The 24,714-nt window shown below is 37.9% G+C and overlaps 1 protein-coding gene across 2 annotated transcripts in view; it reads right to left on the bottom strand.

Moving 5' to 3' along the window:
* The window catches only part of cstpp1 (centriolar satellite-associated tubulin polyglutamylase complex regulator 1), a 285,371-nt gene that overhangs the window by 148,834 nt on the left and 111,823 nt on the right, over window positions 1-24,714 (bottom strand). For both annotated transcript variants that reach the window (XM_063061781.1, XM_063061782.1), the window contains one exon: window positions 6,007-6,137. In XM_063061781.1, the coding sequence (XP_062917851.1) occupies window positions 6,007-6,137 (131 nt within the window). The remainder of the gene's footprint in view (window positions 1-6,006; window positions 6,138-24,714) is intronic.

Genomic DNA, 24,714 nt, shown 5'->3' with positions numbered 1-24,714 from the left:
TGGATGGTTAGCTTGGAGCTTCCAGAGTTCTGCGGAGTGGTGTCTCAGAGCCAGAGGAGTTTGACTTGGTTTTAAGGCTTCTGCAATAACCAGAAGCACAAGAATGTGCAGATACTGAAAAATAACAGCAACACACTAAAATACTGGAGGAACTCAGCAGGTCAGGCAGAAACAATGGATTGGAATAAACAGTTGACATTTCAGGCTGAGACCCTTCATCATGACTGGAAAGGAGAAGGAAGAAGCCAGAATAAGAAGGTGGAGGGAAGGCGAAGATGTAGAAGCTAGATGGTGATTGGTGAAGTCAGTTGGGTGGGGGATCAGCAATGCAGTGGGAAGCTGGGAGGTGATAGGTGGAAAAGGTAAAGGGTTAAGGAAGAAGTAATCTGATAGGAAAGGAGAGTAAACCATGGAAGAAAGGCAAGGGAGAATATGTAGGTGATGAGAAGAGAGGAGCCAGAATAAGGAATGGAGGAAGAGGGAAGAGGAAGGGAGAAAAATCACCAGAAGTTAGAGAAATCAATGTTCATGCCATCAGGTTGGAGGCTACCCAGATGGAATATGATGTGTTGATCCTCCAACTTGAGAGTGGCCTCATTGTGGTAGTCGAGGAGGCCATGGATTGACATGTTGGAATGGGAATGGGGATTGCAGTTAAGATGGTTGGCAATTGGGAAATCCTGCTTGTTGCAGATGGAGAGAAGGCACTTGACAAAATGGTCCCCCAATCTACATTGGGTCTCACTAATGCAGAGGAGGCTGCACTGGGATCACCGGATACAGAATATGAGGTGTTGCTCCTCCAGTCTGAGAGTGACCTCATCATGGCAGTAGAGGAGGCCATGGACCAACATGTTGCAATGGGAATCACGAGATACTCCTGGATATAGTTCTTTATAAACGATTAATTTGGGGTAGTGCATTATAGTGCAAATGAACAGGAAAGATGTAGAGCAGAAAAATCTGATAGAAGTGCAAGGAGAAGGGAAGGAAGGAGGGCCTCAGTGGAGACCATATCCAGCATTGGTTTTCAAGAAAAAATTCTGTTTCAAATTACATGCTCTCACAAGGTAATGTTGCAAACACAAAAAAGTTATCAAATAATCGTGGTACTGCTAAATAATGCAGATCCAAGTCAATTTGCTCACTCTAATTCCTGGATATCATTCACAAGCTTTGTGGTTTGGCAGTGTCATAAAAGAAAAAAGAAACCTGCAAAATGTTTATATTTTACATATGCATATTCTGAACCATGCAAGCCTTGAAAGTCAAACACATCATGTAGGCTAAATATGAATCTACATAAGAATGCCAATGAAAGTAAGCAGATGTTTTTAAGAATGTACATTAAATGGTGATTTGAAACAATTATCTCCTGAACCTGTATATCTACATGTCACAGAGATACTTATCTATTAGTTATACCTATTTAACAATTAATTATGATGGCCTTGGAGATGTAAAGACATTTGTTTTGATAATTTCAAGACACATCTATAATTTTACCTCCACTCACATGTTATATAGCTTTTTTATAATTATGAAATGTTAAGAAGCATATTTTAGTACATTTCCTCTACTCATAGGAATCTGCTAATTGACAGATTAATTCAGTTCTTTGATTTCTAATAACCGATACAACAATGGTTTGACATCACCGCTCCCATTTTAGAACTTGGCAATCAAATTGTTGCTCTCTTTATTTTCACAAAATACATGCTAAGCATCAAGAAGAATGCCACACCAGGGCTTTTTAAAGGAATTATAAATAAAGTGAAACTTACTTGATGTTTGATTTCTCCTGGCTGTTGCTATGATTCAACACTATATTCTGCTTTCTGACTTGAAGAGCCGTGATTATAGAGGTCTAATGCTGAGTCGTTGATGGCAGAATAGACCTAATGGACATAATAGCCTCCTCTCTCATACATTTTTTATGATTCCATAGTCCTGTCAAGTTTCAAAACTCAACAGGTTATGGCATGGTGAGTGTTGGTGTTTTTGCCGACTTCAAGGTGTCTGCACAAGCCAGCTGCTGCCAGAAATTACCCCAACCACACGAGGTTTTGAAAGGGATAATAACAGGGGGGAGGGGGCACAGAGAGCACGACATGATATTAAAGGAGTAATAAAGAGGAAAATGACTCCAATTTTAACATCGAAACATAGAAAAGGGCACAATACAGGCCCTTCAGCCCACAAAGCTGTGCCGAACATGTCCTTACTTAGTAATTATCTAGGGTTACCCACAGCCTTCTATTTCTATAAGCTCCATGTACCTATCCACGAGTCTCTTAAAAGACCATATCATATCTGCCTCTACCACCGTCACCAGCAGCCCATTCCACATACTCACCACTCTCTGCTTAAAATACTTACCCCTGACATCTCCACTGTACCTACTTCCAAGCACCTTAAAACTGTGCCCTCTCGTGCTAGTCATTTCAGCCCTGGAAAAAGCCTCTGACTATCCACATGATCAATACCTGTCATCATCTTATACACCTCTATCGGGTCACCTCTCACCCTCTGTCGCTCCAAGGAAAAAAGGCCAAGTTCACTCAACCTATTCTCATAAGGCATGCTCCCCAATCCAGGCAATGACCTTGTAAATCTCCTCTGCACCTTTTCTATGGTTTCCACATCCTTCTTGTAGTGAGGTGACCAGAACCGAACACAGTACTTCAAGTGGGGTCTGACCAGGGTCCTATACAGCTGCAACATTACCTCTCGGTTCCTAAATTCAATCCCATGGTTGATGAAGGCCAATGCACCGTATGCTTTCTTAACCACAGAGTCAATCTGCGCATCAGCTTTGAGTGTCCTATGGACTCAGACCCTAAGATCCCTCTGATCCTCCACACTGCCAAGAGCCTTACCATTAATACTATATTCTGTCATCATATTTGACCTACCAAAATGAACCACCTTATACTTATCAGGGTTGAACTCCATCTGCCACTTCTCAGTCCAGTTTTGCATCCTATCAATGTCCCGCTGCAACCTTTGAGAGCCCTCAACACTATCCACAACACCTCCAACTTTTAATGCCACATTTTCAGAATTTGTCAGGTACCCGAACTTCAGTAAAAGTCATATTGTTAGAGCCTATGATTCAATAACGATAGATTCACTAAAATCCACTGTCTGCTCCAACCACATCTGTAACTTTAGGCCAGGGCAAGGACTATGATTTCACTGCCTGGTAAATCATACTTTTAACTACATAGTTCCTTCAGAGCTGATGCTGGATATGTCAACACTTTGCCCATTTGGCTCCGATCAAGACGTTGAAGGTAAATGTGAAGTTCCATTTACAATCGGCAACCAAACAGGTAAAATTTCTCTTCATGTGTGTTTTACTATGAATGGAAAAAATAAATCTATTTCCTATTTCATGCCTGGATGTTTCACTCAGGACCACCAGAAGTAATGAGTTGATTCCATCAACAATTACCTCAATTTTTCGTATAGCTTGGGTTCCTGCAAACAGTCTTACAGTTATTCCAACTTTTAAACGTTCAGTGAGTCAATATATCGTTAGCTTTCCAATAGCTGTCTTTCCCACCTAGAATATTGTCACGTGACCAGCAACAATGAATATCAAATTGAGACAGGTTATATTAAACAAACATAAACATTTATTAAACTCTGCTCAACAAATAGCTAATGTATTCAAGCGACTAACTTAACCGGAAATTAACTGCTATACGGCAACTCTGGAACAGCTCTTAAAAAGGGTAAATTCAAAAACAGTTCTTAAAGTGGTAAATTTGAAAGTCCAAGTGATTTACACAGTCAATAAGGAGAGACTTCTCCGGAGAAGGATTTCTTCATAGATGCGACATTTCTACTGGTTCTGTCCAAAGGATTCACGACGAAGGAAATAAACGGCTTAAAAGGAACTGCTCTTTTCCTGGCGAGCGAACCCTGCATGAACTTCCTTGCTCTTTTGGCAGGAGTTATCTCAGATGCCGAAGACTCAATAAGGTCGATCCTTTAGAAAACTGCCAAACGACACCAACTTTTCTCAATCCTTCGGGTCCTGTACTTTGATAAAGGTCTTCACTCTCCGATACTGAACTGCAAAGGTAAAACTAAAACAAAAACCTGGCAGATATTGTCGAAACTGCCAGCACAGAGGTTCTACCTTAATATAGAAAGTAAAACTCCAGTTTAAAAACGAACTGCGTCTTAAGATGAATACGCAGCATAACCGAGTAACAAACAACAACTCCACTGAAACTAACTGCGTCACACCAGGGGTCTCCCTTATACTGTATACCTGTTGAGAATAGGTCATCATGTGACCTCATACTGGCGGGAAAATTACATCATGTGACCTCCACAAAACCATTACATCATCCTTAAAAGACAGTCACAAGGTATGTAACAATATGAAGTGTGGCCAATGATATCTATCAAAAACAGCGTATGTAAATTAATTAAATTCTTAAGAATTTAATGTCTGAGGACATTGGAATACATTTCAACGTGATTAATTATGTGCCTTTAATTAATGCTCTTTGGTTTAATTGTGAAGATAAATATCTTCAACTTAAACTGCATGCTTAGTGTGGTTGAATACAGGCATTCTTCACCTATGTTGGTGACCTGAGACAGAGGAAGATGTGTATTTAGGACAAGCCCTGTTTTTTTCTTTTCATCACCTATCTCTCTGTATCCTAACTTTCATCAAGAAAAAATTAAGACCCATATCTTATGCATAGTCACGTTCTAAAATTCTACATGATCTGGCAGCAAACAGAATTATTTTATTCAAACATTATTGTGAAAATCTATTAAACAAATAATGAATACAAAATATCTTTGTGAGTATTTAGTCAGGTAAAGCAATTTATTTAGGTGATGCTTCCCTACAAGCAAATTTGGCAATTCAGATTTTGACAATAAACTTGCTGGGAAGTCACCTATAAAAAGTGAAATACGAACAGCATTTTGGTTTGTTAATTAATGGTTCTTGAAACCACAATAGAAGCAATTTAAAAGATGAAAATAATTAGATGTCACCTTAAGATAAATGGCAAAACATTTGGAGAAAAACACTATTATTATTTTCTTAAAAATGTATTATGTTGTTATTGTCTGGAATGCACCATATGGAAGTGATACCTAGGTCATGGGTCTCTGGCTTCCCTCTGCAAAGCACCTTCATGAAGCCCTCTATACCTTCTACAATGGATGTCGAAGTTGCAGATGTTGAATCTGTAGGCTTACAGGTCTTTTCCAACCAGTATTTCCAACAATACACCTTTATGTCTTCCAGCAGTGAAATAAATTCTTGTCAGGTCTCCTTGAAGAGTTGGTGTTTTGATTTCAATTACTGCTGATTCATTTTCACATGAGTGCAACAAGCGCAAAATGATTAGCACTTAAGAAATACCAAAGGGAAAATTATGAAGTTGCTCGTTTTCAGTGTGTTGTAACATGATGATTGAAGAAATATATAGATTTCCAAAACGTACATTAGATTCACACAAACAAATGATTGAATAACAAAATCAATATATGTGTTTAGTTTTGATCTTAGTTTGAAGTAACATGAATGTTGCAGACCTTCCCTGGTATACTAATCATTACTTAACCTGAACTATTTTAGCTCAATCATAATGTGATTTAATCTTGAATAACATGGCTAATGCATTTGCTGAAGAATAAGAAACATATGCGTTTTAAAGAACATCGGTTTTGAATTTTGTGAATAACTGTGACTACATGAATCAAAAGGATAGAAATATTTTTAAAGCTTATATGTACTTTCTGATCATGTATAGTAAATTACTTTAAAATGAAGTTTAAAAAGGTTCTCAGAGCTTAAATAAGAAATACAGTAGGTAATACATATACCTGCTATCACCAAAGTAATAGTTGTAAGAAGCTGGAACCACAAAGGAGAAATGTACTACGTGAACAACTTTTTTAAGTAAAAGGCAAGCAAGTTGTGAATAAAAGGAAATTTGCAATGGATCACTGGGAGCATCTTACCTCCATTCTTGCCTATTTGTCGAAAGCACTGCCAGAACATTCGTATAAATGAGGCTCTGTTGTACGGGGTGGCGTTCACAAAGCTGAACTCACGAAACAAAATGTGACTTCCACGTTTAACACTGGAGAAACTAAACAAAAAGAGACATTAATTATGACTAAGATACAACAAGACAATTCAATTCATTAAAAATGCTGGCGGACGCGTTCACCAGCATTTTTTGTATGTATTGCTTGAATTTCCAGCATCTGCAGATTTCCTCGCGTTTGCGTTTTTTAATTCCATTCATTATTGAGATTGCATGAGACAACTGTTCATCAAACAACATGGACGTTGTATTAACTTCATGATTATCATATATCTGCTCTTCTATAAGTTTGAATATCTAAATATCCCACATGTTTTAGCACCTTAGAGACACTAAAAGATGAAAGGAATAATTCATTCCAATTACACAAAGAACAAGAGGTTACACTTATGAAAGGGAATGTAGAAAATATGACCTATATAACTTTGTTCAGTGAAACTTGGACTCTGAGGGGAAATGGAGTGGGGATGATGGAGTTGCTGATGGATTAGAAAAGCAGTTTTCCATATTCTGTAACTATGAACAAAGTAAAGCAGTAAAATTTTTTGATAATTAAGACTATTGCTAAAATGTGATGGAGAAAAGATTTGCACATAATTAACTTAAGAGGGTTTAAACCACCATTATTAGGAAGCATAATCATCAAGATGCCCAGACTTTGCTTGTATTCACTGGCTCCTTACATAATCACCAGCAGTTACACATTTAAAACTCATGTACTCATGAACTCCACACGAAATCTTTTGTGCAAGTCTTTAATCTTAATTAGTGATAGATGATGTTTTTCAAAATACTCTGCCACTGAACTCCTCACGTAGACTTCAGCTGTAAAGCTGAATCTTGATGAATTCCTCAACATTTGAACTATGAAGCTGGCTTTCTGCTCCTGTGCTAGGTTAAAGCACCTGATTTAACCTGGCTCAGAATCTGCCAAGTCATTATCTTCAATGAGGATTGTAAGGATACACAAAAGGCAGGTAAGGAGAAAATAACTTCTTTTTTGTAGCTTATATAACATTTACAAAAGTTCAGTTTAAAGTTTGAAGTAAATTATTTATCCAAGTACATGTATGTCACTATATACAACCATAAGGTTCAATTTCTTGCAGGCATACTCAATAAATCCATAACGGAATAATAACCGTAACAGAATCAATGAAAGGCCGGAACAACTGTATATTCAACCAGTTTGCAAAAGGTATCAAACTGTGGAAATACAAAATTAAGGAAATATTAATAAATATATAAGCAATAAATATCGAGAACACGAGGCGAAGAGTCCTTGAAGGTGACTCCATAGGCTGTGGGAACAGTTCAGTGAAGGGGGCAAGTGAAGTTGAATGAAATTATCCCCTTTGGTTCAACAACCTGATGGCTGAGAGGTAATAACTGTTTATGAACCTGAGGCTCCTGCATCTGTAGATGTACTTCAGCTCACGTTACTACTTTAGGGGATTTCAAAAATCAATTTTAATTGGCTAATTTTCATGAAGGTCAGAACTATTATAAACCCTAATGATTTTGACGGACAACAATATTCAGGTAATGTTTAGCTAGCTCTCAAATCTGTTAGGGAAGCCATTGTGTCATTTAAGGCTACTAAGAGTTTGGTGCTGAATTTTGTTTATTGTGAAGTTTGTTTGTTGATTGTTGTGGAACTTCAGGCCATCATGATAAGCCTTCTACATCCAGAAGAGGTACAACTACAAGTGCAAGGTAACACGTGTCATTCGTTAGGAGAATAGAGTATTTGAAAATGAAGAATACAAGTTAGCAGAAGGGGATTACACTAGTTAATTCTTAAGACCCAGCACTATTGTGTCCCAGCCCACTTTGGAGATCAATCCTTTGCAGCTGTTTCTAATCCTATGCAGTGGCCCCTCTGACGCAACCAATTAGAATGCTCCAAACCATTTGATAATAAGATCACCCCTTACAAATTCAATGCCTTAAAGAAACACCTGTCATTTTTATTTTGTGTCAAAACCTGACTACTGACATCTACAGTGAAGTGTACTCGAAAAGTTCAATTTGATGAATGACATGTCCATTCCTTTGTCTATTCATCCCTCCCCACTAATCTCCCATCTGGTACTTATCCCTGCAAGTGGCCAAAGTACTACACCTGCCCATTCACCTCCTTCCTCACCTCCATTCAGGGCCCCAAAGAGTCTGTCCAGGTGAGACAACATTTCACCTGTGAATCTGCTAGGGCCGTCCACTTTGTCCAGTGACCCCAACGCAGCCTCCTCTACATTGGTGAGAGCTGTCGTAAATTGGGAGACAGCTTCATTGAGCACCTCCACTCCATCCACCTAAAGCAGAGCTTTGCTGCGGTCAAACATTTTAATTCCCATTTCCATTCTGACATATCAATCCATGGCTTCCTCTTGTGCCAAGATGAGGCCACCCTCAGGGTGGAGGAGCAATACCTTATATTCCATCTGGGTAGCCTCCAACATGATGGCATGAATATCAATTTCTCCTTCTGATAAAAATTCTCCTTCTCCCCTCTTCTTCTATTCCCCACTCTGGCCTCTTAACTCTTCTCACCTATCACCTCCCCCTGGGTCCCCACCTCCTTCCCTTTTTCCCTTTAGTCTACTCTCCTCTCCTATCAGATTTCCTCCTCTCCAGCCCTTTCCAACCCACCAGCTTTCACTTATCAACTTCTAGCTATCCTCATTCCCCCCTTCTTTTTATTCTAGCGTCTCCCATCCCCCCCCAAAGCATATGTTTGAGTTTGTAATTCTGTATAACAGCTTTGTCAGCCACACGTCCCATCCCACTACATTACCATTTCCTCTCAGAGTCACCTTATGTACTTAGATTCCCTTTATATAGATACCATCAGTCTTTGCATATAAGTTAATCTTATGTATTTAAAGTAACACACACAAAATGCTGGCCAGCGGGTCAGGCCGCCTCTTCAGGATCCTGAAGAAGGGTCTTGGCCTGAAACATCACCTGTTCATTCCTTTCCACAGATGCTGCTTGACTTGCTAAGTTCGTCCAACATTTTGTGTGTGTTGCTTTTAACAATAAATGTCATCCCAAATGGATTCTGAAAAAATACCTTAGTTTGAAACAAAATTAACAAAATCTTTAGTCAAGAAAGATGTATATTAATTGCTATCTATACTATGGTTAATGCTGTGATTAAATGATCCTGAAATGTAAGACAGTAGTGATAAAATCAGCAAACGTCAGGAAAGTGTGGCATTAAGTGAAGACTAATGCAGTACAAACCAATGCATGCGAATCATGAAGGCATTTCATTCTAAAAGCTATAACATTGTAAGTGAGCAAGCATGAATTACAAAGTCTTTTTATTCAACTCTGTCATGCTTTATTAAATTGGTTTGCCTTTTGTAGTTTACCTTTAATCACCATTATTTAATGCCACAGCTGGGCTGGAAGATCATATAGATACCACAACTGAAACTTTGATGCTGTCCTTTAGTACATAAGACACATACTGATTTTTTTGTAAAACTTTTGTTTTGTTTTAATAAGTTAAGACTTTGAAAAAACAAAAATGAAACAAACCTCATAGGATTATATTCCTATTAACAATCTAGTTAGATCATTTTTTTCAATCTTATGAAGGTAAATCCCAAAGAATACATCTGTATTTGTGTTGTGCTACATTTACAATAAATATTTGCACAATGATCCAAAGATCAAACTAAATTTAAAGTAATTTTTTTAATCAGAGTAAATATATGTCACCAGATACTGTCCACTTTTTTTCAGGAATTCACAGTAGATACAATAAACACCAAAGAATTAATGAAAAACTGCGCACACAGAGGGACAAACAACCAATGTGCATAAGAAGGCAAACTGTTCAATTTGAAAAACAACAAATAAATAAAAAGATAGATAAATATTTGATTAATTAATATTAAGAACATTAGTTGGAGAGTCCTTGAAAGTGATTTCATAGGCTATGGAGTTCAGTGCTGAGGTGAGCGAAGTTATCCACTCTGGCTCAGGAGCCTCATGGTTGAAGGGTGATAACTGTTCCTGAATCTGGTGATAGGATCCACATGTTTGTTCTTTGAAAGAGATTCTACTAGTCCCGTCATCATGGCTCTTCACCATAGCTTTGAAGTATTTTCTTTCTCAAGCATTCTACCCGAGTCCCTTTTGAATATTATTCTGAAACTGCTTCCCCTATCCATTCAGTTCACTCTTAGCATAACATGGTCTTTAGAAAAAGTTAGTTTAAAATAGCTTAAAATCCTTATGACAGACCATGAGGGAAACACTTCCTTCGTTACTACAATCAGCTTTGGCTGTTTTCTTGAAAATATCACAGTTATGGTGTGACCAGGGCCACTTGCACATCCTCCTACAGGCCATGAGGTTGTGAATTTATGACTCTCCACCAAGGTGATTGAGAGCAGCAGTGTGGGAAATGAAGGAGATGGAAGTGAGGTCTCCATCACATACCGTAGTGGGAAAACCATGTTTCCTGAAAGAGGTAGACATTTCAGATATCTTGGAGTAGAATACCTCGTCTCAAAATCGGATGCAACCAAGATGGAGAAACTGAGAGAAAGGGATGGCATCATTACAGGAGACAGGGCTGCAGTTAAATGGGTTCACATTAAATGTTAATGGATAGCTGGGCTCCTGAGATGGGGAGATAGAGATCTAGAAATGCGAGTAAAGTGTCAAGAACAGTTCAAATGCATTTGAGAGCAGGGTGGAAGTGAGTCATGATGATAAATTTGGAGGCACCACCAATGCATTTATGGATATATTGGGGAAAGAGTTGCAGAATGAAAGCAGAGCAGGTTTGGAGCATTGACTGCTCCATATAGCCAACTATACTACAGTCCATGCACGTGCCCATGGCTACACCTTAGATTTGTTAAAAGGTGAGAGGGATCAAATGAGGGTCAAGATGAGAATGAGTGTGGCCAGGGGGAGCTGAGGAATTGGTAGAATGCAAATTCTAGAGAGAAGTGGAGAGCTTTGAAGTCTTTCAGAATCAGGTTTAATATCATTGGCATATGTTGCAGAATTTGTAGTTATGCGGCAGCAGTTCATTGCAATACATAATAAAAAAACTATAAATTACAGTAAGTATATATATTAAAGAGTTAAATTCAATAGTGCCAAGAAAAAAAATAGTGAGGTAGTGCTCATGATTTCGATGTATACTAAGAAAGTTAATGACAGAAGGGAAAAAGCTACTCCTAAATCATTCAGTATGTGCCTACAGGAAGCTGTATCTCCTCCCAGATGGTAGCAATGAGAAGAGGGCATGTCCTGAGTGATGGGCGTTCCTAATGGTGGATGTCGCTTTTCTGAGGCATCGTTCCTTGAATACAACCTGGATGCTGGGCAGACTACAGCCCACGGTGGAGCTGACTGAATTCACAACTTTCTGCAGCTTATTTCGATCCCCTGCAGTGCCCCCCCCCTGCATACCAGACAGTGATGCAGCCAGTTAGAAAGCTCTCCACGGTACATCTGGAGAAATTTGGGAGCATCTTCGGTGACATACCAAATCTCCTCAAACTCCTAATGATATATAGCCGTTGTCGTGCCTTCTTTGTAACTGCATCAATATGCTGGGCCCAGGATAGATTCTCAAAGATGTTTACACCCAGGAAATTGAAATTGTACACTCCTTCCATTACTGATCCCTCAATGAGGACTGGTGCGTCTGCCCTCATCATACACTTTCTGAAGCCCACAATCAGTTCTTTGGTCTTACTGACATTGAGTGCAAGGCTACTGCTGCAACACCACTCAACCAGCTGATCTATCTTGATCTTGGATGCCTTCTCATCACCTTCTGAAATTCTGCCTATAATAGTTGTGTCATCAGCAAATTTATAGATGGCATTTGAGCTGTGCCTACCACACAGTCATGGTTGCAGAGAGAGTAGAGCAGTGGGCTAGGCACACATCCTTGAGGTGCACCAGAGCTGATTATCAGTGAGATGGAGATGTTATTTCTGATCCACACAGACTATGGTCCTCTGGTGAGGAAGTCAAGGATCCAGTTGAGGTACAGGGGCCCAGGTTTTGGAGTGTTTTTTTAAAATCAGAACTGTAGGTATGATCACATTAAATGCTCATCTGTAGTCCCTGAACAGCAGCCTGACATAAGTATTAGTACTATTCAAGTGATCCAAGACCACGTGAAGAGCCAATTAGATTGTATGCACTGTTGACCCATTGTTGTGATAGGCAAACTGCAGTGGGTACAGGCCCTTGCTGAGAAGGAGTTGATTCTAGCTATAACTAACCTCTCAAGGCACTTCATCATCGTAGGTGTGAGTTCTATTGAACAATAGTCATCACGGCAGCTCATCCTGCTCTTCCTGGGCACTGGTATGATTTTTGCCCTTTTGAAGTAGGTGGAAACTTCTGACTGTAGGAATGAGAGATTGAAAGTTTCTTTGAATATACCTGCCAGCTGGTTGACACAAAAGCACTACCATGTACACCTTTGTGGTCCGTTGCCTTGCAAGGGTTAATCCTCTCGATCTTCTGACGTTGGCCTCTGAGACAGAGATCACAGGGTCACTGGATACTGTGGGGATCCTCATAGCTGTAGTTTTATTCTTCCTTTAAAAGTGTCCATAACAGGCGTTGAGCTCAACTGGGAGTGTAGCATCACTGCCATTTATGATGTTGGGTTTCTGTTGGGGTATGGAGATGTATAGGGACTAGAAGTCCACAGTAAAAGTAAAACAGTTGGGTCCAAGGAATTAGATGTTGTTCAAATGATGGAGAGCATGTGAGGTATACAAGATCTAGGTGGAGAGGTACTGGACGAGGCGGTGCAAAATAGAGTCAAGGTATGTGGAGATAAGTTTATTGGGGCAAGAGCAGGCAGAAACAATTACCAGGGCAGTCATCTTTACGCATCATAGGGAAGAGATGTCTATTGGAAGGGCCATCCCTCTCGTGACTCCATCGCTTTCTCCCAGTTTTTTCTGCGTGCGCTACATTTCCACTCCAGGACATATGAAATGGGGTAGCATGGTAGCCTAGTGCTGAGCACAACATTTTACAGTGCCAGCTGTAAGGTTAGAGAGTGACAGGAATTAAACCCAAGGAGTTTGTATGTTCAACCAGTGACCATGTGAGTTTCCTGTGGGGAATCCGGTTTCCTCCTACTTTCCAAAGCCATACGGTTACAGTTAGTAAGTCAAGGGCAAGCTGTGTTGGTACCAGAAGTGTGGCAACATCTGCAAACTGCTCAGCACAATTCTCTCTGATTCAATTTCAATAAAAAAAGCACATTTCACTGTATGTTTTCATGTATATGTGACAAATAAAGCTAATCTTTAATCTTCAATGACTTCCTTTTTCAGGAAATGTGGCTTTCCCTCTACTGGCGGTGAAGGAACTCTCACCCACATCTCTAGTCTTTCCTGTACTCCAACTCTCTCATCTATGGAAGCTTAGTCAGCCACAATGTTTAACTTATAATTTCCCTCAAACATACCAATGCAGAGAACAAGAAAAATGTACAACCGCATGCATCAACAAAATAAACACATTATATACAAATCCACTATAAATAAACAAAATTATTTCAACTATGTACATACTTGCTCTATTACATTGTATACTTTGCAAGATTGCATAATATCCTGTGGCAATTTTTTAAGGCACTGGCTAAATGGTATTTATTGTCTATGTATTAATGCTAGCAGACATTAAGCATCAAGGATATAGTCTCAAACTTGAGTTTTTGTGGGCCACATTGTATAGCAAAGACAAGATTGCAAATTAACACTGTAGTGTGGTAAGCTTTTCTGGAAGAGTGTCAACCATTCATAGAATACATATATACTTTCAAAAGGAATTTGAAATACTGAAAAATAATAGTACTTATAGTACCACTGTCAAAAATGTCACGGTACTTCATAGAAACCTTTTCAAAAACCTAATTAATTCACAAGATGACACTGGGTTTGCTTCATCAAGAACTGTTGCCTGTCCACCCTCGTGATGTGGGTTACTGATTTTCACTGAAAGAAAAATTGAGGTGAGGTTAAGAATTTTAGAATACATGTTTTTATTTCAAATATGTTTTATTTTAATTACTTTACAACACCTTAATGTATTTTCAACTTCTGAAAAAAATGTTAAGACAGTTCAGAAGAATGAAAGGTAATATCTTTGAAACATGAAAAATCCTTACATTTGATGGCTTGGCAGGTTGGTCATGGAGTTGATGTCTCTCTTGGCTGAGGTTTGAGGAATCAGGGGATCGAATCTTAAATTAGGAGTCGGTCATATTGGCTATGAGTATACAAATCATACATCAGTCAGGAGCCACATGTAAGTAAATAAATCAGGAGATTACATCGTCAACCTTTAGTTTATAGTGGTGATGCGAATGCAGGCGACACAGTGGTTCATCAAAAAATGAAGGAATCATGAGGAAGTGTATAAGAGGAAGAGAGATCCGCTAATTGAGAGGTGTTATAACAGTAAACTCATACTCAACATCAGCGAGACCAAGGAATTGTCTGTGGACTTCAGGAGGAGAAAGTAAGGCAAACACACATTAGCACTGATTGAGGGGTCAGTAGAGGAAAGGGTGAGCATCTTCAAGTTCTTGGGTGTCAACAAACCAGAGGATCTATGCTGGGCTCAATGCACTGATGCAATCATGAAGATGGAGTGCATCAACAGCTCTACTTTGTCAGGAGTTTGAAAAGATTTGGGATGTCACCAAAAAGTCTTACAAATTTTTATAGATGTAGGGTAGAGAGCTAACCTGATATGGAGGCCCCAGCACACAGGATTACACGAGGCTGCTGAAGTCTGTAGATTCAGGCAGCTCCATCATGGGCAAAACACTCCACATTAAGAACATCTTCAAGAGAACCACACCATCTGGGACATGTCTTCTTCTCCCTACTAACATTTGGGAGGAGGTATAAGAGCCTGAAGGCCCATATTCAACATTTTCAGTACAGTTTCTTTCCCACTGTCATCAGATTTGTGAATGGTCCAAGAGCACAACCTCATTATTCCTCATTTGCACTATATATTCTGGTAACATAATAATTATGTCTTGCACAATGCAGGAGCCATCAAATTCAACCTACACCGCTGCATAGCATGCATTTCGCATGAACATAATATACCTCCTGTCCCTTTTCAGGAAAGAATGAATTACAGTCAGCTCACTCCTGCATTAAGATATTTCTTACATAACAAACAATATATTGTAAACATATTGAGCTTCAGGCTGGAAAGAGTCTAAAATATTAAAGATATTGGCCATGGTCACCTCAACAGCAATTAGTAAGGTGGACATCATCCTGCTTTAAGGTTGCAGCAGATAGCAGAGGAAGATGTCGTGACTAAGACCCATATTATTCACATGCAACTCTGCAGTGAGATTCAGTACAGGATTCCTCAAGTACACTTTTATCAGACAGAGTCTGTCCTCTTCTCTATTGCTTTTATTCCTAGGAATACTGCAGTTCAAGGATAATGTTTACTAATGTGTCACAGCGCAATTCATTTCTGCAGAAAAGTCAATTTCTGTAAATCTCAGCAACCATGAGAACTCTAGGTCGACTGATACTTGTGTATTCGCAACAAAAAACAGCAGGCGTTATCAGAAAATAACTTTAAAGCAGTGGAAGATCCCTTTAAGTAGTGCTGGTGGGAAGTCTTTTTTGCTGATGATGTGTGTTTATCTGTATGGGTGTGCACAAGTATTTAAATTTTAGTGGCTGATGGTGGAGTGGGTGCACACGGATGCCCTTCACACCAACATGACTTCAGAATGATTCATGCTACTATTGTACAGGGATATCGATCATAATGTTTGAAATAAATCTCCACCAACCACGTTATAAAAAAAATTGCTCTGGGGTGTTTCTTTTAGTGCAATGGAGTCCAATACATTTGAAAATAAATGTGGGACAAGATCAAACTCATTCTCTCCTAATTGCTGCATATCTAATTGAACTATTCCATTTTATTTCCACAATGATTGTTTGATAGCAAGACTGCACCAGATGCCGCAACATATGGTTAAAATTAATCTAATACCTGAAGTCATTCTGATTCTTGACTTTCTCCTCATCATCCTTATATAATTTTTATTATTTTCTCTTTAATTAAAATATTGCATTATAGTTGCTTCACATCTCATTCCAATAAACTATTATACATAGAGCAAACTAGCAATGGATGTGCTGATAAAATTACCTTCTTTACATTTACATTCAATTTACATCCATTCAGCCTTAACTTGGTGTTCTTGTTGAATATTCCGAACATGTCGGTTTTTGCCAAATTTGTTCATAGTCATAGTCATAGTCATACTTTATTAATCCCGGGGGAAAATAGGTTTGCACCATAAATAATAAATAGTAATAGAACCATGAATAGTTAAATAGTAATATGTAAATTATGCCAGTAAATTATGAAATAAGTCCAGGACCAGCCTATCGGCTCAGGGTGTCTGACCCTCCAAGGGAGGAGTTGTAAAGTTTGATGGCCACAGGCAGGAATGACTTCCTATGACGCTCTGTGCTGCATCTCGGAGGAGTGAGTCTCTGGCTGAATGTACTCCTGTGCCCACCCAGTACATTATGTAGTGGATGGGAGACATTGACCAAGATGGCATGCAACTTAGACAGCATCCTCTTTTCAGACACCACTGTGAGAGTGTTCAGATCCATCCCCACAACATCACTGGCCTTACGAATGAGTTTGTTGATTCTGTTCGTGTCTGCTACCCTCAGCCTGCTGCCCCAGCACACAACAGCAAACATGATAGCACTGGCCACCACAGACTCGTAGAACATCCTCAGCATCGTCCAGCAGATGTTAAAGGACCTCAGTCTCCTCAGGAAATAGAGACGGCTCTGACCCTTCTTGTAGACAGCCTCAGTGTTCTTAGACCAGTCCAGTTTATTGTCAATTTGTATCCCCAGGTATTTGTAATCCTCCACCAAGTCCACACTGACCCCCTGGATGGAAACAGGGGTCACCGGTACCTTAGCTCTCCTCAGGTCTACCACCAGCTCCTTAGTCTTTTTCACATTAAGCTGCAGATAATTCTGCTCACACCATGTGACAAAGTTTCCTACTTTGCCTACTTATCCTACTTTGTTGCCATTGTCATTGCAAATGTTAATACTGTATGACTTTGCCTCTTGTTCTGAGCCAACCAACTTTGTTGTTGCCATAGGTATTTCTTTGGTCAGAACTGAGGCAGGTTTGGAGTTGCGAAGAAATCTAGCATTCAGCATATTTTTAGATTTGACATTATGGTTATATATAACTCAAGCTGACAGGGAAAGCTAATTTTATGGTGAGGTTAAATTCATTTTGTAAGCATGGTTGGGCAGAGGCTGGCTATTGGGGGAGGCCTCTGTTTAATGAATAAACAAGGGAAGAAGATACTTGCGATAAAAAACAGGGAAGCAAAGTTGTAAACATTCAAATTTGGTAGCTTGTTATAAGTTTCAGCACCTTCAGTACAAATGGCCTAGATCTTTATCACTTCATTCTGCTCCTCTTCTTCACTGTTCAGGATATTACTGAATATTTATGGTTAATTGGTCAAGGGTAACGTAATGTCAAGTGCTTTCTGTCATTACATTGGTACAAGGAAAAACAGGTGTACAAGAATTCAATGCTTATTATTGCATAAATGATGGTCAGATTGTATACTGTATTATGCAGTGAAGTTTTTATATAAGGATCTTCAGATATGGTTATGATTAGATTAACTTCCAATAATTAAATGGTGGCACAAAAATTGAACAGGAAATATGAATACAGAAAATATTGCAAAATGTTGACCAGACAAAATATTCAAACAAATACAGATTTATTTAATGATGTCAAATTACAATGCATTTTTATGGTTTTATAGTTCAGTTAACTGTTTGGCAGGACGCTTGGCTATGAAAGATGTCAGCTTGAATTCCTGATATATTAGAAAAGTGTTGCCAAGATTAAAGGGTGAAAGGAGACAGGAAGGTTTATCCAAAGAAATTGGGATCTACATGACAACTTAACATCTTAGAAAACAAATTAAAAACACTATTTGTCTAAAGCCTACTATTTGGATGAGAACTGGTCTTTCAACTTAAATTGTGAAAACCATAAGTAATATGATATAGTCTAATTGAAGAAACAACTTTTATCATTTTAATATCCTAGCAAAGATGATGGGAAGTTGATTAAAGAAAACAACTTTTCAGAGAAATGCTCAGAGATTGTATTTGTTTCAGCAATTAAATCATATTTCCACATGAAGGGTTTTATTAATATTGTTAAATTAACTTATTATGCAAGCATGTACTGTATCTAGTAAATTCTATTGTCAAGCAGTAAACATAAAATTAAAAGACTATTTCAGTAAACATCTCAGATACATTTCGTGACTCAAAAAATGTAATCTTCATTCAGATGGAACACTTAATAAAATTTTTATTTCGATAAACCCCTTAATACTTTGAAGCATCCAAAAGTGCTTCACATGAGCATCATCAGAAGAAAGTGACACCAGTCTGTTAGAGTAAAATGTTTAATCAATCAGAAAAAGATCCTTCCCAATTCTGTACAAAATATCCAAGCGTGTAAACCCTGATGCTATGCTCTCCAATTAACATTTCTCAGATAAGTTGAAAACAGTACACTTGTCTTTGGTATGACCAAAGCAGTGAGTTAACTATCTAAATAAGTTAACTGATTAACTATCTAAATAAGTTCATGTACATAACTCTTGAATATCAACGTATATCAGCTTCTCAAATTTAAAGATTCAGAAATTCAAAGTACAAAGTATGTATACAGAATACAACTCTGAGATTCGTCCTTCCACAGGGAGCCACAAAACAAAGAAACATTAAAAACCCAACACACAATAAAAGAACAAATTGTGCAAAAGGCAACAAGCAAGCAAACTCTACTGGCTTTCTATTCTTCCAGATTAAGTGGCTTTCACTCATTTGAAATTCCACTTACCTTTTTCTTGTGCAATCACTTAATTATTATATTTCCCAATACCCCCCCCAATGAAATTTCCTCTAAATTTGAACAATCAGAAATGATAGACATATTACATGTATTACAACATCCATAACAATGATATTGACTAGGAATAGCTGAGGATGAAGTACTGATCCTCACAGTACTGGTTACATACAGTATGTCTTCCCAAAAATAATCCCTTTATCTGTCTCAGTCTATGTTAGCGCTGATCATATGTAACAATCCCTTAAGGGATATCTTGGTATTTTTTAAAATATACTATTTCAACTGATTTCACTTTTTGCCCTTGCCAGTTAAACCTTCAAAAATTTCTTAACAAATTTGACTTTGCTTTCGTAAAGCAATATTCTCTATGCTAAATCATTTCTACTTTTTCAAGAGCCCTGTTTTAACATCTGTAATGAATAATTAAGAGCATTTTCAATATGTCTGATATTAGCATAACTAGCCTGCAGTTGTACTTCATGTCTGTACCATGATTCTTGATGAATAGTGTTGTGTTTACTAGATTTTATTCTACTGGGATGATACCAAAAATCATAGAATTATGGAAAATCAGAACCAAAACGTCTTTCATCTCTGCAGCTAACTTCTTTTAAGCCCACCATTAAGGAAATCAGATTCAAGAGAATTGTGATTTTTCAGTTGTAACAATTTTTCCATATCACTTCCCTTACTTTTGTTAGTTATTTAAAGTTCCTTTTCCTCATTAGAATCAAAGAGCAACAAGATTTTACTAGAATTGTATTGAACACTAGTTGGGCCACAGTGCAAGTACTGTGTACAGTTCTAGTAATCACATTACAGGAAAAATTCAATTGCATTGGAGAAGGTGCAAAAGAGATTGGCAAAGATGTGACCAAAATTGGCAAATTGTAAGAAAGAAGAAAGATCAGATAAGGTAAGTTTGTCTTATTTGGAAGAGAAAAGGTTGAGCGAAGATTTAATGAAGGTGTCCAGATTTATGAAGAGCTTAAATAGAAAAACTATGATCTTTAGAAATGTACTTAAAGAAGTATGACCTGAAGGGCTGGAAAGTGAGATTACATCACATTTTTGACTGGCTTGGACATATTTGGCCAAATGGCTTGTCACCATAACACAAACACTCGACAATTCTATACTTACATAGCAGACACAGCTAACTTTAGTGGTAAAATGATGCAGTATTTGAAACTTTTTTCAGCATTAAGAGCAAAAAGACAAAAACTGCTGATTAAAAGTGAGTGAACATCCAGTAAGAGAGACTGTAGACGGCAGCAGCAAAAGATATGTCAGGTTCTGTTTATTGATTACAGTTTGGTGTTCAACACCATCATCACACAGCGTTGTGGTGCACCTGTGACGATGGAGATTGCAGAGGAGATGTTGTTGTCAATCCAATCTGACTGGGTCTGCAAGTGAGAAAATCCAGGATCAAAATGCACAAATAAGTATTGAGGCCAGAATCATTGGAGTTTGAGGAAATTTGGTATGATACCAAAGACTCTAGCAAGTTTCTGTACATGTACCATCGACAGCATTCTGACTGTTTGCATCACCGTCTGACCATAAGTCAAAGGAGCAGAATAAGGCCATTTGGCTCATCAAGGTTGATTTAATATGTGCCATGGAAGTGCCAATGAACAGGACTGCAGGAGGCTGCAGAAGGCTGTAGACTCAGCTAGTTTCATCATGGGCACAAGCCAATACCACCATCAAGGACATTTTCAAAAAAGGGTGCCTCAGGAAGGTGTCCTCTACATGAAAGGCCCTCACCATCCAGAACACTACCTCAATATTTCTCTTTTATACTACTTATTTATTTTTATCATAATTTATATAAGTTATGCTTGCACTGTACTGCGGCCACAAAACAACAATTTTCACAAGTAGTGTCAGTGAAATTAAACTTGATTCTGATTTTGAGACTAAGATTAGAAACTAAGGAGCATCTTCTCCACAAATACAAAAACAGAAAATGTTGACTAGCAAACTTGAACATTGGGACATCCATAGATGAAAACATAGGCATATAACACCAAATAAAAACACACACAAAATGGTCCAGCTACACTGAAAGTACAGAAATTCTGAGATGTTGGGGTTTCTCTATCATGAAGAAGAATGCTATTGTCAACCATGAAAACTCAAAGGAGGGAAAACAGATAATTGAGCAATAACTTTCTGTATCATTCAGCAAAAGAAGTTTGCAAAAACCAACTGAATATAAAATCTGAAAAATCAGATCAATATTATGTACATTAATATTATAAATGAAGAAAAATATTCACGGATGCTGATGTATTAGTCCTCCAGAACTACAATAAATGTTCATGCTACTTTTTTTTTTACTCACTTTACTAGATTAATTATGGCTTGGTTTTTAAAATATTTTGTATCATACACCAGAACTAAAGAAAAGCTTATGACCAAGATTTCAGAAGAGAACTGCTGCAATTTTTTTTTACCTATAATCTTTATATGTTCTCATGTGTGGACTCTCTCACTTTTACACACTTCTTTCCTTCTATGTCCAACCTAATGGTCAAGCTCTACTGCCAATTTGACAAAATAGCATGTGCTAATGTTTTTTAATGAAGGTTCTAAATGCCTGCCTCAATTAGCTTTATCTGTATTATATGAAACTGGAATAAGAGGAATTCCCTGCCAATTTGTATTACATTACAAAATGGAAGATAAAATGGAAAAACATTAATAGTGCTACATATTGCTGTCATAATTATAATTATATTTTTCCATCTCATATTTGGGAGTGAGGCCGGGTGCAGCTGTGAAACAGAAGATTTACAGGTGGCCAAAGAATTAACAAGCATATAACAAAGATGATCATTTAGCCAAAGTGTCCAAAACTATTTGCGCAGTTCATGTAAAGCATGTCAGATAGTGTGCAGAGGTCAATGAAAGCATTTATAATTTCATTACACACACTTCCCATATCCTTTTATTTAAAAAGTGGGCATCTTTCAAGATGCAGCCGCAAAAGGTTAGCAACTGATATATAGCTACATTTTACGATGTAAGATGCAATAATATGCCCAACTAATAAAAATGACAGAAGCAACACCTGCATTCTCCACATTTCAAACCCCAACAGATTTACAACAATTTAGTTGGAACAATAATATGCCTATGACTACTTATATGGACGTTATAATTGTCAATCACTTTACAAAAAACTATTGTGCAGGAGAGCCATGTGGGCCAAATGATGCGCAACAATGAAGATGTGATATAGTATGATGGGAAAGAGATTAAAGAAACCCATAAAATGAAATATAGCTGGAAGGCAAATGTACATACTGAGAAGTATAAAGCTACAGTAAGTGATCAGAGGGTTAGCGGGCACAATCTCAAATTGGAAGGACGTCCCTTTACAATTGAGATGAACAGGAATTTCTTCAGCCGGTGGGTGGTGAATCTGTAGAATTCATTATCAAAGACGGCTGCAGAGGTTGAAAGGGAAAATAAATCAGACATGATCACATAGCGGAGCAGACTCAATGAACCAAATGGCCTAATTCTACTCTGATGTCTGAAAAATAAGTGAACTTTCCCATGTCTGGAATTTTATAACCGTGATGTACAAAACAAACCACTAAACTTTTCTGTGTGACATTACCCTGCCACACACAGACCCCAGCTCCTTCCAGTATTGATTATATCTCATTGGTGAAAAGACGGTTTCCACTTACCTTCAATATAGCTTTTGTAACCTTCTCTTATTTGACTTGAAAATTAAGATTATATTTGGTTCTCAAATGCAGAATAGTGACTTAGACAAATTTGAGAAGAAAATTTAATTTTCAGGAGAACAAAGGTGCCAATTTTATCAGGAAAAAAAATCTCATGCCTTAGAATTAACAAATATTCAGAGGGTTGTAAATTTAGCTAGCTCGATTTTGGATACTAGCCTACAAAGTACCCAGGACATCTTCAAGGAGCGGTGTCTCAGAAAGGCAATGTCCATTATTAAGGACCTCTAGCATCCAGGGCATGTCCTTTTCTCACTGTTACCATCAGGTAGGAGGTACAGAACTCTGACGGCACACACTCAGTGATTCAGGAACAACTTCTTCCCCTCGGCCATCCGATTCCTAAATGGACATTGAACCCTTGGACACTATCTCATTTTTTTTTAATATACAGTGTTTCTGTTTTTTGCATGATTTTTAATCTATTCAATATATGTATACTTAAAAAGTACACTGAATAAGATTTATTTATTTATTTATTATTATTACTACTACTTTTCTTCTATATTATGTATTGCATTGAGCTGCTGCTGCTAAGTTAACAAATTTCACGTCACATGCCGGTGATAATAGACCTGATTCTGATTCTAATTTCTAATGCTGCCAATACCAGATCAACACTTCTATTTTATAAAAATGAAGACACATTGTTTAAGTATGTGCCTTAATGTACCTTCAATCCACCTCTTTGTATTCACTTTGCACAAAGGTCCTGAGGTTGTCATTATATTTCTTGGGACTACAACAGCTTTTCTACAGCACCCTTGTTTATTTTCCAGAGTGGCATACTCTATACAGTCTTTTGTAGTACAAGTAAGAATACACTTAATGACATAGCGACTTTATTCAACCAAAAATCTGTTGCGAGAAGGATTCACTTCTTCCCTTCTCACTGCAGTTTAGGAATGTACTAAGTGGAGTTATTCTCTGAAACTAGCCCACACACCAAAAGTAAATGTTAAAAGTAGGAGATGAAACAAGAGTCGATAGCACTTTTTGGAGATAAGATATCTTTGAATCTATGTTCTGTTCCTGAGAACTAACACGTTCATCACAATGTTTGGCAAAAGAACTCTATATCTTTTCTCTTTCCTATAGCCCGCTGTAATTACTAACTTCCAAACATCCCTACTTCAAATGGATGAATGCAAGTTGGCTAGATTTTGTTCTTCTGGGATTTCATATAACTGCTTTGAAGCTAAACTATAAATAATAGATAAAGGAGTGCTACTCAATATTTACCCTCAAGTGGAATGCCTAGATCAGTCAAAAACATAGCTTCTCTTTTTCAAATTCAAGTTTATACAGGTACAGTACAACATCTGCAGCTGAGGTATACCATAAGCAATAGATTTTAAGTTGTACAGACTTCTGCTGAAAGGTCTTTCTTCTACTTCTTGACCATTGCAGTAAGTTAGAGGTGTCCATGAGAAAATATTAATCTCGAGGAGGCAGCATTATGTTCACTGTTTTCTACTTTATCATGGCTTTGCATTTTATCAAATTAAACACTATTGAACTGAATTGACTTTATTTCTTACATCCTTCAAATACATGAGTAAAAATCTTTATGTTATGCCTCCGTTCAAATGTGCAATGTGCAATTAAAGGAAATTAGGAGTGTCAGAAGGGGCCATGAGAACGCCTTGGTGGGCAGGATTAAGGAAAACCCCAAGGCATTCCACAAGTATGTGAAGAACAAGAGGATAATACGTGAAAGAATAGGATCTATGAAGTATGACAGTGGGAAAGTGTGTATGGAACCGGAGGAAATAGCAGAGGTACTTAATGAATACTTTATTTCAGTATTCACTATGGAAAAGGATCTTGGTGATTGTAGTGCTGAC

This window comes from Mobula hypostoma, chromosome 11 (assembly GCF_963921235.1).
Source record: "Mobula hypostoma chromosome 11, sMobHyp1.1, whole genome shotgun sequence".
NCBI classification, from domain to species: domain Eukaryota; kingdom Metazoa; phylum Chordata; class Chondrichthyes; order Myliobatiformes; family Myliobatidae; genus Mobula; species Mobula hypostoma.
The sequence above is the reverse complement of the archived record's forward strand: the minus strand, read 5'-3'. Positions and strand labels throughout refer to the sequence as shown.